General features: G+C 39.7%; 1 protein-coding gene across 1 annotated transcript in view; it reads left to right on the top strand.

Moving 5' to 3' along the window:
• SFMBT1 (Scm like with four mbt domains 1) overlaps window positions 1-14,340 on the top strand; it is a 116,590-nt gene that overhangs the window by 77,151 nt on the left and 25,099 nt on the right. Inside the window, 7 exon segments of the mRNA XM_042453202.1 lie at window positions 2,744-2,894; window positions 3,521-3,603; window positions 4,691-4,817; window positions 5,215-5,328; window positions 5,806-5,848; window positions 7,242-7,306; window positions 11,199-11,338. Coding sequence (XP_042309136.1) covers window positions 2,744-2,894; window positions 3,521-3,603; window positions 4,691-4,817; window positions 5,215-5,328; window positions 5,806-5,848; window positions 7,242-7,306; window positions 11,199-11,338 — 723 coding nt within the window.

Consider the following 14,340-nt stretch of genomic DNA (forward strand, 5'->3'; position numbering starts at 1 on the left):
CTGTACTGCAGAAATAATGCAGTTTGACACCACTTTAACTACCATGACTAAACACTATGGAATTCTGGGATTTGTAGTTTGTTGTGGCACCAAAGTGCTTTAATAGAGAAGGCTAAATATCACACAAAACTAGACATGCAGGTTTGGGGGTCATTTTCTAATAGTCAAATGCTGCTTTTTGATATTTTATGCCAGTTAACTTCCCTATCCTCGCTCTGTTAAGCAATGGGAATGATGCTAGCTTAAATCTTTGCAAGTTACAAGGCAAAAGATATTAGGTGTGAGGACTCCCTGGGTGTTACCTGAGTACAGTTCCCATCATCGCTGACCACTGTCTATGTCAGTGATGGCGAACCTATGGCACGCATGCCAGAGGTGGCACTCAGAGCCCTCTCTGTGGGCACATGTGCCATCATCCCAGCACAGAGTTTGCCAGAGTTTGTTACTGGAAAGCCAGAGGGACATGGCACTTTGCAATAAATAAATGGGTTTTGAGTTGCAGTTTGGGCACTCGGCCTCTAAAAGGTTCACCATCACTGGTCTATGTTATTCTTCTGGAAGAGCAGGATTTTATTACGGTTCTAACACGTGTGAATTAATTTAGCTTTAAGTTGATGCCATTCCCAACTATTGACACTACCTTTTTATAGATCTTCTGTAGAATATGAGCAGTTAAATACTACATATAATGGTGTTGTGTTCCTTGACACTGGTATAGATTAAATGTTCAGGGTTTATGGGGCCAAAATGGTTGCCATGGAAAACTTCCCTAGCATCAGCAAAGCACTGGATAACATTTGAATCCTATTGGCTTCACATTAATTTTGTGGAGTTCCTGGGAAATTAAGACTAATCAGCTCCTGCAGCCTTAATGTCACTCAGTTTGGGGCATTCAAGCCAAGAGTACTTCTGATATGATACACTTTCAGTGTAATGAATATCCTGCAGAGACAAAAACAAATGTATTGTGTTCACTGTAAATTAAAAATGTACCTGCAAATTCTCCAAACTTTTTTGTCTCCCTCTGTTACAAAAACAATTTTTAGCCACTTCAGAACTCTCATTTTTTGTGTAGGTGTCATCATAACTGTGGCTGGAATAAATGCATAATTCTTGTGTCACTTTTGCAGCAGTAAACTCCAAAATACATTGCAGGAATAATCCAGTTCGAAACCGCTTTAACTGCCCTGGCTCAGTGCTGGGGAATCCTGGGAACTATAGTTTATTGTGGCACCAGAGCTCTCTCTGGCAGAGAAGGCTCAATGTCTCACAAAACTACAGTTCCCAGGATTCCCTGGCATAGAGCGAAGGCAGTTAAAATTGTCTCAAAGTTTATCATTTCTGCAGTGTGTTTTAGACCTAAGTCATCATGACAGCTACGTGCCCACAGTATCAACTCTTTTTCTTCTGTTTAACCAACATTTCCTGTATCTTATCTGTCTCACCTTTCTATATCTTACCCCTTTCAAGATGTCTGATCACAATTTTGACATGATATAGCTCAGGGGTAGGCAACCTGCGGCCCGCGGGCCGGATGCGGCCCGGCAAGGCCTTGGGACCGGCCCCAGCCCGGTCCTGCCGCCGATTGCCGCTGGGGCCTTTTGCCTCTCGCGCGCAGGGGCAAGGGGGGGGCAATTGTCTATAGACGCCTAAGATACATGCATTTATATTAACATTTTTTTAAAAATCAGCAAAATTTTTTGCGTGTCCTCCACTTTTTTAAAAAAAGTGTCCACCATTTGAAAATGTTGTCCTATATTTGTCCCAGTTTATTTATTTAATTAATTTTTTAAAAAATTGTTTAATTATTTATTTTTTGGCTTCGGCCCCCCAGTTGTCTGAGGGACAGCAACCCGGCCCCCGGCTCCAAAAGGTTGCCTACCCCTGATATAGCTTATCAATGTTACCAGTCCCTTCAACTGACTTGTCACAATCCTCACTTGTATCTATTATTATTATTATTATTATTATTATTATTATTAACTATTTCTGATTAGCTACAAATGCAATATAGTCCCTTTACTGCCAATATCTAATGGACTTCAGAGGCTGATATATGTAATCATCTTATTAGTTGCAGTTCTTGACACAGGAGACGTCTGTGGAATAATTATTATGTCAAGTAGAGATCCTGTGTTTATGTGTATATTTGTTTGCAGTTTTGTTTTTGTTTTTAGTCTTCCTTAATTTCTTGTTTGGTCACAGGGAGAAAAATACCTCGATAACATTTGCTTTGATCAGTCTATTTCTGTCATTGTTCTTGTTCTGGTTATACAGAGAAAGTATGGTTGTCCTCTCATGTTTTCCTTAAACATTCGCACTTTGCTCTCACTTTCAATTTACATTTTTAAACTTTCTTGATGGTTTGGCTTTTCTTTACCTGTTGTCATTGAAACAGATCAAACTCTTTTTTTTCTTTTGATAAACCAAAGATCTAATTTCCCTTTTTATCATTGTAGCTGTGGTTATCCTCCTAAACACTCAGTTAATTCTTCTTCTATTATTAAGAAATGTCTCTGTTTGTAAACTGTTTGAACCTGTTAGATTACTTTTCCTTTTCTTCTTGTCTAAGACTTTTCGTCTAAGGTTTAGTTGAATTTTTAAAACCTTTTTCACTGTCCCTTGTATCTTCTTATGAGTAATTGTAGTACATGACTGTATGGACTAATTCTGTTCTTGTTTGGCTTGGAAAATAAAAGTGTGATGCTCAATTATCTGATTAGTTCTCCTTGTTTTCTTGTAGGTGTTTGATGATAAATATTTCATGATAGAAATAGATGATTTGCGACCAGAATGTACCACTATCCGGTCCTGTATCTGTCATTTCAACAGTCCTGGCATTTTCCCTGTGCAGTGGAGTTTAAAGAATGGTTTGCATCTCAACCCTCCACCTGGTTTGTATATGTGGTCTCTCTTCCCCTATCAACAGTCATCTAGATATATTGTCCAGGTGGTAGAATTCAAAGATAGAGCCATGTTAGTCTGTAGAATTAGTGTGTAGAGAGATCTTGTAACACCTTTGAGACTAACTGAAAGAAAGAAGTTGGCAGCATGAGCTTTCATAGACTTCAGATGGTCAGTTTAGTAGCATAGTAGCATGAGAGGTCATTCTTCCCATGCAACTATAAAACCATGTCTGGGAAGGATGTTAGTTATATATTCTTCAAATATTATATTCTGTAAACCTTTGTCTGAGAATGAAGAGCTGATGATGTCTTTAAGAACAATTCATGTAATAGACGAGCTTATTAAATAAAGGAGTTCATGTTGGCTTGTAGGACCAGGATTGGAGAGTCCTTGGTTAAAGTCTCACAAACCTGTGAAGCTCATTAATTGAACCTAAGATAAATTACAGTCTGTTAGCCTGATATACCTCAGAAGATGGTCATTAGGATAATGGACATGGGATAGGGGGGTTCATGAATGCTACTCTGACCTTTTTCAAGAAAGTGTGTTATTTAAAATGCTTTATTATTTAAATGCTTTATTAACAAGATTGACTTTTCTTGTTCATTCATAGGTTATCCTGGACATGACTTTGACTGGGCAGACTATCTCAAGCAATGTGGTGCTGAAGCTGCTCCCCAAAGTTGTTTTCCCTCAGTGAGCATTCACAGTTAAATATGTTCATTGATTGGCATATATTTTATTGACCAAGCATGTTAGTCACAGCACATAAAAATAAAATAAAGAATAAAATATTTTTTTTAAGAGCATGATTTCACAACATACTACACAGTCTAACCCAACAGATGGGCAAGTCCTCTTGCTGCTATAGAAATTCCAATGAATCTGGAATTATTTCCTAGCAGAAATCCCAGCAATTCATATTCCCAGTAAAAACATGTTGCCACTAGATTTTGAAGATGTAGTTCTGCTAGTGACTAAGCTATGTGGTCCCTTCATAAGATATAGAGAGTCCTCTTACATTTAGGAGTAGCTTTTGTTAAGGTCCTGTGGTAAATATAACAAGGCAAGGTATGAAAGAGAACATAATGCAAGCCCCAATTGTATCTGAAGTGGTACAGCGAGAGGCAAGTTTATTACCTTACTGGGTCTTTATGAGAACCAAGCCTTCCTCCATACATAAACAAGTTTCTAGGTGTGCCAAACATATCCTTTTTTCTGCCTTATTTATTGAAAGCCCAGAGCAGCTTGCCAATAGTGAATATAATCAAGATAGTTCCTGCCTATACATATATAATGGTGAAAGGCCTATCTATAGGAAAAGGGTATGGAAAAGAGAGGGGAGGGGCAGGGAGGAAAACAAAGTAGTGTTTCAACAGAGTTTGGAGGATGGCCATTCCCTTTCTTCTTTCCTGCTGCTGCTGCCTGTTGGAATGGCTAGCAGTGGCAAAAGCTGAAAAAGGAACCTATCTTGATTTCAAATATTGCAGATATTTGGGTTTCAAGCAGAGTACCTCACATACTCTGCTGAAAATACATCCAGATGTTTTAATACTTGTATGACTGGTGAATTAGAATTCTTACAATGATCTAAAAGAGGCTTTGCTTGATGATTAGAAGTTACTCTGAATTGACCATTAGAGTCCTTGTTGGATTTTCCTAAGCATCCCTTTTAGTACTAGTATAATAAGCATGTTCTGAGTAATTTTCACAGTGGCATTTCAGTCCAGTACTCTTAAAAATGCATTTTCTGATTAGATGTGTATCTTGTATTTGTTTTTAGCTAAATTCTGACCATGGTTTTAAAGAAAACATGAAACTTGAGGCTGTAAATCCAGAAGATCCAGAAGAAATTTGTGTCGCTACTATTACAAAAGTGAAGGATTCCTATCTCTGGCTACAGCTGGAAAGTAAGTTGTTTTTGGAAGATAGATGTTTTACATTTGGTTTGCTTTCACCAGTAGTCACGTTAATACCATTGCCTTTTCTGTGTGTCATAAATCATCACCAGTGAACTAAAAATAATTATGAATTAAAACCTGTACTTGGGCTATATTTCCTGTCGTTACTCTTTTTTTTGTTTTTTTTTTTGTTACTCATGCTTAAACCAATACAAAACACAATCAGATGACTATATCATGTCGGAGTTCTATATGGGAGGCATGTCTTGTTAAAGAGAGATTATTGAAATGTGTGACACACAAACATACCTGTGACTTAATTAATTGTATTTGGTGGTTTCTGTCCAGTCAGCAACCAACAATAGAATTGGGTATTCCTATACGATTTTGTCTTTTATATTAACAGGCTCTAAACTGCCAGTCCCTGAATGCATAGTGAGTGTGGAATCCATGAATATATTTCCAGTAGGTTGGTGTGAAACTAATGGATACCAGCTCAGACCTCCTCGCAGAGCAGTAGGTATGAATAATATGATTACTATAATGGAACATGAATATTCTGCAGAACTGGTTGTAGTACTTCAGAGTATTTTATATGTGTTTGTCACACATAATAAAAAAGTGTACTTTGTACTGGAAAGTAACATATGAGCAAGCTCCAAAAGACAAAAGGTTTTCGAAACTGATAAGACATCTTAAATTAATATTGTCTCAAATCTAGAACTCCCTAGAAACTGGTAGTAAAATACATCATGGGGATACATGCATGTCAGCCTAGCACTAAGTGGGCAGTGTGTAAGAATTATAACACATTCTGGGAGCTTAATTGGAGAAATGCATGTTCATAAAGATGGAAACCTTTCTTCACTTAGACTTGAACATTCAGAGTTCGTTATGTTTTGTTTGTTCAGCTGCTTATAAAGTTTACACATTGTGTGTTCTCAAAGGACAGCTTTTAAGGAGGTTAGTTCTTCAATGTGTTTCATTTGGTTTATAGTGAACAAGGAAAAGAAAATTGCAGTAGTCCAGCCAGAAAAACAGTAAGTATTAAACCTATTGCTCACACTAAAAATGGCTTATTTTTGAAAGCTTTGATTACTGTGACAGTTAGATCATAGTCCTGATGGTGAGATTAACATAAGATTATCTTTCTCTCTCTGGTAGGAAGATTAGGACACTCTACTATGTAACACTTAGCCCATGATACAAAAGGTATTTGTGCTATTGCTGAGACAGTACAAAATGTACATTTGACTGAAAGTTAGAAAAGTAACACAGAGAGAAGCCCTCTAAGTCCTATAGACACCAAGCCTTTGTATTTCAAACCCCTGCCTCTGGATCTCTCCATTGCTATGGATGTGAATAGAACCTGTCACAGTCTGTTGCTCAGCAAGTGGTAGGATTCAAAGATATAGCCGTGTTAGTCTGTAGAATTAATATGTAGAGAGATCTTGTGGCACCCTTGAGACTAACTAAAAGAAAGATGTTGGCGGCATAAGCTTTCGTAGACTTAATTCTACTTCCTCAGTTGCATTTGTCTACTTCCACCAAATTCATCTGAGGAAATAGACTTAAGTCTGCATAAATCCCATGGCTGCCAACTTCAATCAATCAATCAGTCAGTCAATCTTTATTTCGGTCACTGACCAGTTTAAAATAAATAAATAGAATAAAACAATGAGATTAGAATAAGTGGACTAAATAGGTAAAATAAGTGAAATGGATAAAATAATGAGTAAAATACAATTGCCAACTTCTTTCTTTGGTTAGTCTCAAAGGTGGTACAAGATCTTTGTACATACTGTTGCTCAGCAAGTGAGAGTAGGCTCTACAAACTGGATGAGCTCAGACATAACAGAAAATGTTTGTATCCCATTACAAGAACAAGTTGTAGTTATCAGTGAGTTTGTGTGATGCCTTAAGCAGAGATTGAAAACATCCATGTTTTTTTAAACCAACAACAGTTCCATGTGACATCTATACCCCAAATCATAGTTTGTTTAAACGTGAGCTAGTGAGAACAAGTCAGTATGAAAGTATGTTTTTAGATTCTGCCTTGTTCTCAGACTGAAACAAATTACAGTTCCTCAGATTCAGATATGGGAATCTTTGGTTAGTTTAAAATTGAAAGTTGCTTCTTTTTATGGATATAATAGAAGTGGATTTGGGAAAAGCTCATGAGCTCAAGGTTCACTGCAACTCATTCTCATACTGTAAAGTTATTTCTCTCAGGCATGAAAGACTAGGATGACTATTGCTCATTCCCCACTCATGCTTTTCTGCTGACATGACAATTCCTTGGGACCAACCACCTTTGGCCACCTCACTGGTTCTATATATTTTTTTGATTCACAGAACAAATGGCAGGAATGAATGAATCTTTGTTTGCTTTGTTTACTTATTTGTTTGGCTTACCATCTCTTTATTTGTTAGGATATTATCTTCAAGGACTGTCCATGAGGGACTAAAGAGCCAGGAGCTCAACTCATCTGACACTAGTAAGAAAGAAAAATGTGTTTTGTGTGTATAATATGAAGGAGAGGATAGCTTTCGAATCCTATTGGAAGTATAAGATAAAAAGGGATAATGCCAAGTATAATGTCAAGTTGTATAGTGGTTTGAGTGTTGAACTACGACTCTGGAGACCAGGGTTGGAATACCCACTCGGCCATGGAAACTCACTGGATGTCCTTGTTCAAGTCACACTGTCTCACTGTTAGAAGAAGGGAAGGCAACCCCCCCCCCCCACAAATCTTTCCAAGAAAACCCCATGATAGATTTATCTGAGGATTGCCATAACAACTTGAAGGCAAAGAACAACAAAATGCCAAGAAAGTGATAGACAGGATCAGGTAAAATTGAAATTCTGTGGCTGCATTTAGTAATGATTTGTGGAATTATTTAGTAATTGCAGACAAAAAACCCACAAGACGTCAAATTACTGGCTTTGTGTCTAGTGCTACCCTGTTGGGGTAAGACACTATAAGAATAAGGTACTGCACTTAGGGCGGAAAAATGAAATGAACAGATATAGGATGGGTGACACATGGCTGAACGAGACTACGTGTGAATGGGATCTGGGAGTCCAAATAGACTACAAATTGAACATGAGTGAACAGTGTGATGTGGCAGCTAACAAGGCCAGTGCGATTTTGGGCTGCATCAACAGAAGTATAGTGTCTAGATCAAAAGAAGTAATAGTGCCACTCTATTCTGCTCTGGTCAGGCCCCACCTGGAATATTGTGCCCAGTTCTGGATACCACAACTCAAAAAGGATGTGGAGAAACTGGAGCGTGTCTAAAGGAGGGCGACCAAATGGTGAAGGGTCTGGAAACCATGTCCTATGAGGAATGGCTTAGGGAGCTGGGGATGCTTAGTCTGGAGAAGAGAAGGTTAAGGGGTGATATGATAGCCCTTTTTAAATACTTGAAGGGATGTCATATTTAGGAGGGAGCTAGCTTGTTTTCTGCTGTTCCAGAGACTAGGACCCGGAGCAGTGGATGCAAGCTACAGGAAAAGAGATTCCACCTCAACATTAGGAGGAACTTCCTGACATTCAGGGTTGTTCGATAGTGGAATAAGCTCCCTCGGAGTATAGTGGAATCTCTTCCTTAGAGGTCTTTAAACAGAGGCTGGATGGCCATCTGTCAGGGATGCTTTGATTTAGATTTCCTGCATGGCATGGGGTTGGACTGGATGGCCCTTGCAGTCTCTTCCAACTCATATGAGTCTGTGATTCTTCCTAACAAACATTGGCTGCTTATACTTGGAATTATTTCACTTTTACATTGAGGTACTGGGTTTTGCTTTGCAGATTGCTGGCAACTCTATAAACAAAGGACTGTTTGAGAATGAAGTTCCATATGTGCCAGATGGCAAAATCTAATCATTTGTAAAACTGTTGAATGAATTAATGTTGAATAAGTGCATCTGCTGCTGAAATAACTAAACAAATCTATTTGTATTCTCCAAAATCTTGCTGCACGACTTGCAGTGCAGCAAAATGTGTCTTTGAGGCATTTCCTAATGTAAGCTTTGCAGAAATGGAGGCTGCTCATTCTGAGATTTAATTGGTTTTTAAATGGAGAGGTGTTAAGTCAATATAATCTGATCTCCACTATGTTTGCCAATTATAAACGTATGTGGAATTAGGTCTTTAAAAGAAAGTGACTCTTAGTCTAAGTGCAGCTAGAACAAAATAATTGTTGGTAGGTTAGTATCATTAACTGTCTTGCATCACAGAGGATTATTTTGCAGACCTGAGAAATAAACTATGCAGTATATGAGCACTATTTCAGCATGAACACATATAGCACTGGGAATACTTGTTTTCAAGGCAAATAGATATAGACAAGTAAAAATATTTTTAATCAGGTCTGCACAGTTTGTGAATGGCCACACCAAACATAGTCCCAGAACAGATGGGCCTTTGCAGCGCCCTCGTCACGTGCAAGGGTTGCCTGGTGGGCAGAGCACCCACACACGCAACCCTCACATGTGGCGAGGGCGCCACAGGTGCAGCGCACCCACTAGACGAGGCGCATAACAGTGACGTTGCAGCTGCGCCACTTCCAGACAGGGCACGCCAGCTCTGGTGCTTTGCGGCGTCGCAGGTTTCGGGCGCTCCTTTTTTGCTCCGCAGCAGCGCCGCACAATTTGGTTGCTGTGGCACTCCTGCGGAGCAAAGAGAGGTGCCAGGTAGGCGCCTCTTTCTGGTGGTCTGTACCCCACCATAGTTCATCCATTATGCATCATGACATTGCTTAACAGATGTCATCTGGCCTGTTTTTGTAATCCCAAATTGTCATCAAAATCAAGAGCTTTATAAAGCCTCTGATTGGGCCCATTTATATGCCTAGAGGGCTGTGTTCTTTAAAAATTATTAAAAGAAGTCTAAAATAATCCTAGAATCCAGTTTTAAAATAGTTTAAACAGTAATTTCAAACTTTGAATGCCATATGGAACAGCACAGTTTTGGCTGTCCGCCAGATGCTTAAAAGAGATCGGGCTAGCCTCACCTCCCTGGGTAGAGAGTTCCACAGTCAAGGAGGTGCTACAAAGAAAGCCTGCTTCAGGTTCATATGGGAGGAGGCAGTCTTTCAGATATCTTGGCAATGCAGTTCTTGCAAGACCAGTGTTATATGGTCTCTAAAACGCACATCTGATCTGTCTGGCTGCTGCATTTAACACTAGCTGCAGCTTCCAAACATTTTTCAAGGGCAACCCCATGTAAAGCACATTACAGTAGTCTTATTGGGAGGTAACTAAAACATGTGGCCAAAGCTGAGCAAAGGCTGTCCTGACAACCACAGCAACCTTGCTTTCCAGAAACACTGGGTCCAAGGGCACCCCCAAGCTTGTTTTTCAGAGGGGGCACAACCAGAACAGACTTCGAGTCCATCCAGAACAGGCTGCAATATTACCACAGGCTCATGCTGAACAATTTACAAGAAGCAGGAGTTAAGAAACAGAGCAAAAAAGTTTATTCATTTAAAGTTAGAGCAGAAAGCATTGCCCATACTTTGATATAGTTTTGTAGCTGAATCTGGCCAAATGATGATGCATGATTTGCTCGAGTTAGATTCATAGAATTTTAAAGGTGGAAGGGGGACATTCAGCTCTACTTGTTTGGCTCTCCATAGGGACAATTAAAAGAAAAAAACAACAACATAGAAGCTGTTGATCAAGGAGAGTGAAAGTTACAAGGCATTATGTGGAGAAATTGTGTTTATATTGCAGGCTATCTTGAGATCCCATGATAACAGGGAGGATAGAAATATTTTAATATATAAATAAAAATCATAAGCAAGTGAGAGAGATCCACTTTCTCCCCGGATTGCCCTCTTTTGCTGTTTTCAGTGGGTCCGTCAGATCCATGTAGGGTTTGGTACTGCCATTTAATAATATGGGATTTAATAATATGGTCACTGTCATTTAATAATATGGAACCAGACAATTGACAAATGATTGAATTAATGAATCTAGAGCCCATGGCTCCAAAGGGCCAACTCTCTCTCTCTGTCTGTCTCTGTCTGTGTGTCTGTGTCTGTGCACACACATAGATGTATACAGTGGACCCTTGTTATACGCTGGGGTTTGGTTCCAAGATCCCCTGTGGATAACAAAATCCATAGATGCTCAAGTCCCATTAAATATAATGACATAGCAAAATGGTGCCCCTTATAAAAAATGGAAAATCAAGGATTGATATTTGATTTTATACTTTTTTGGAACATTTTCAAACCATGGATGCTTGAATCCGTGTATAAAAAATCCGTGTATATACATGCAAAAGTCTAATTGTTCTTTTCACTCTGTAGTTTAAATGACTTTCTCTAAGTATTGAATGTGTCAACAATTGTTTTTCTGAAACTATGTTACTTTTCCAGTTGTAACAAATGGTAAATACTACTGTCCAAAGATCTACTTCAACCACCGCTGCTTCTCAGGGCCATACCTTAACAAAGGTAGAATTGCTGAACTACCACAATCTGTGGGACCTGGGAACTGTGTCCTTGTTCTTAAAGAGGTAAGGGTGTGTGGGAAATGTTTGTGAATGAATGTATCAGTCCTGCTATCAGTGTCACAGCATACTAGAATAAATGTAACCTTCAGAGTAAAAATAAAAATGTATCATGGTGTATGAAATAATATTCTGCCTACCTATACATATTTTTTTATTTAAAAGGGAGGGATTAAGGTGGGTTTGGCAGCAGTGGTGTTTTTTTTTCTTTTCCTTTCCTCCTTGATTGAGGTTTCTCTTATTTGCTGTTTTCTTTTATTTTATGTTAACTTATGGAACTGGCTGTCTTGAGTGTTTATTTTTGAAGTGGAAATGTGGAGTAGAAATCCTGCAATAAAGAAATAAAATTCTTTTTAGAGAAAGATACACTTCTGTAGACAGGTTCATTCTGTCTACAGAACTGTTTGAAGACGAACCTACAATTTTAGAAAGCTTCACTGGGAGCACTTGTGAGAAATAAATTGCCAGATGGCAAACTGATAGAGCTGCTTCAAGATACCAAGGCAGAATCTACTCTAGTTCTAACTAAAATCTGTTAACAAATATGGAAAACAAAACAATGGCCCACAGATTGGAAACACTGAATGTAAATTCTAATTCCCAAAGAAACGGACACCAGGGATTGCTGTAACCACAAGACCATTGCAATAATTTCCTATGCCAGCAAAGTGATGCTACAACAAAGATTTTTATCATATGTGGAGCAAGAAATGCCAGATATCCTAGCTGGGTTCAGAAAAACAAAAGGCATTAGCGATCATATTGCAAAAGTACATTGGATGATGGAGTGCACTGAAGAATTTCAGAAGAAGATCAGCCTGGGCTTTATAAATTATAGTAAAGTTTTTGATTGCGTAGGTCATAAAAAACTACAGATTGCTCTTAAAGAAATAGGTGGGCCGCATACTACTACCAGAAAATAACAAGACTTGGAACGACTGCTGAAGAAAATCAAGGAAGAAAGTGCAAAAAAAGGTTTACAGTTGTCCAAGATGTACAGTAGCATTTATTAAGAAAGCAAAAAGAATGAACATAGATGATTTAAAGCAGACGATGAGGACCTTGAAATTTTTCAAGATTTTTCATACCTTGTTGGCTCAGTCATTAATCAGATTGGAGACTACAGTCAAGAAATCAGGATGGTCCATGGCATCACACAGTGCGCCCTTGCTTTACGTGGGGAATCCATTCCGGACTCCCCCACATAAAGCAAGTACCGCCTATACTCGAGTCCCATTTATGGAGCTCGTGCATGCGGCAGCGCAGTAGCGCACACACACCATAGGCACGCGCCCCATTAGTCCCTATAGGACGCGCCACCCCTTCTCCCCGCACAGCTTTCAGCGTATGACGTGGGCACCCTGTATTTTCCATTTCTGTGTGTGGTTGTAAAAGCTTGGACAGTGAAGAAAAGCTGATCAGAAGAAAATCAACTCATTTGAAATGTGGTGCGGGAGAAGAGTTCCACAGATACTGTGGACTACTAAAGATACAGACCAATGGGTTCTAGAGCAAATAAAGCTTGAACTCTCTCTAGAATCCAAGATGACTAAACTGAGGCCTGGTACACATGGGCACAAAGTGGTGTACCGCCGTCGATACTAGGGTTTGGGAGCATGCAGTAACTACACGCTCCCAAGCCCTAGCGCGTGTGGGCGCTGCCATGATTGCGTGGCCCCGCCCACACGAGGGTTGCATCTATGACATGTCCTATGTGATGCGTCCAAATGGCACATCACACATGACACGTCACCACATCGCTGGAGGGAGCTTATCGTGCCTTACCAGCTGCACGAAAAGCAGTTCCGTTTCGGAGCTCCTTTTGGGCGTGCACATCGTTGGCACGGCAACCAAATGACCACACCAACGATGCAGAGGAGAAAGGGGCCACCCCTTTCTCCTCTTTAGTGCTGTGGTGTCTGGGGGCATGAAGCCCCAAGGACACCCCTTTTCCGGGCCATGGAGAAGCAGCATTTTGCCGCTTCTCTGTACCTCAGAAAAACACCAGATTGAGGCCACAGGGTTGCCAGTGAGGCAGCCCTGGCCCCAATCCAGTGCGAAAAGAGGCAGCACAGTACAGCCCCTGAGATTGTCATACTTTGGCCATATCATGAAAAGAGATTACTCACTAGAAAAGACAACGATGTTTGATAACATAGGAGGCAGTAGGAAAAAGAGGAAGACTATGTTACACGTGGATAGATTCAAACCAAGAAGCCACAGCTCTGAGTTTGCAAGACGTGAGCAGATTGTTGATAACAGGTTGATTTGGAGGGCTCTTATTCATAGGGTCATCATAGGTTGAAATCAACTTGATGGCAGTTAACAACTGCAATCGTCTCCTGATTTCATTCTTCTTGCATTCCATGTTCCTATTACAGTGGTGCCTCGGGTTACGAATTTAATTCGTTCCGCGGCCGCTTTCGTAACCCGAAAAGCCTTCGTAAGCCGAAATGCCATAGGCGCTAATGGGGAAAAGCCGCGGTTCCTTTTAAAATAGCGCCGAAGTTTTTTCGTAACCCAAAAAAACATTCGTAACCCGGAACAATAATTCCCTATGGGATTTTTTCGTATCCCGAAAATTTCGTAACCTGGGTAATTCGTATCCCGAGGTACCACTGTATATGTATTGTGTAGCTTTGCACATTCACATCTAAGCATATCAGCATCTAAAAGTCCTTCCAACTTGAATCCAGATGCATTATTAGACACATTCATAGGGTCCCCCTAAGTCAAAGTCAACTTGATGGCAATTATCAACAGCAAACAACAAGACTTTTGTAGTAATGAATCCATTCTGATACAGATGTTTCTAAGTCACACTATGGAGAAAAGACTACACTAAATCATATACAGTAGTAGCGGAAACTTCCCAAGGTAGAGTATTAGAATTGATGAGTGTGTAATTGGATCTCTTTTGACAAATCTGTAGTCCTTTCTGAACATTCTAGCTTATTCTAACCGCTGCTGCATGTTATATGTCATTTGTTATGCCACATAGTGACAGC

Source organism: Sceloporus undulatus, chromosome 2 (genome assembly GCF_019175285.1).
Source record: "Sceloporus undulatus isolate JIND9_A2432 ecotype Alabama chromosome 2, SceUnd_v1.1, whole genome shotgun sequence".
NCBI classification, from domain to species: Eukaryota; Metazoa; Chordata; class Lepidosauria; order Squamata; family Phrynosomatidae; genus Sceloporus; species Sceloporus undulatus.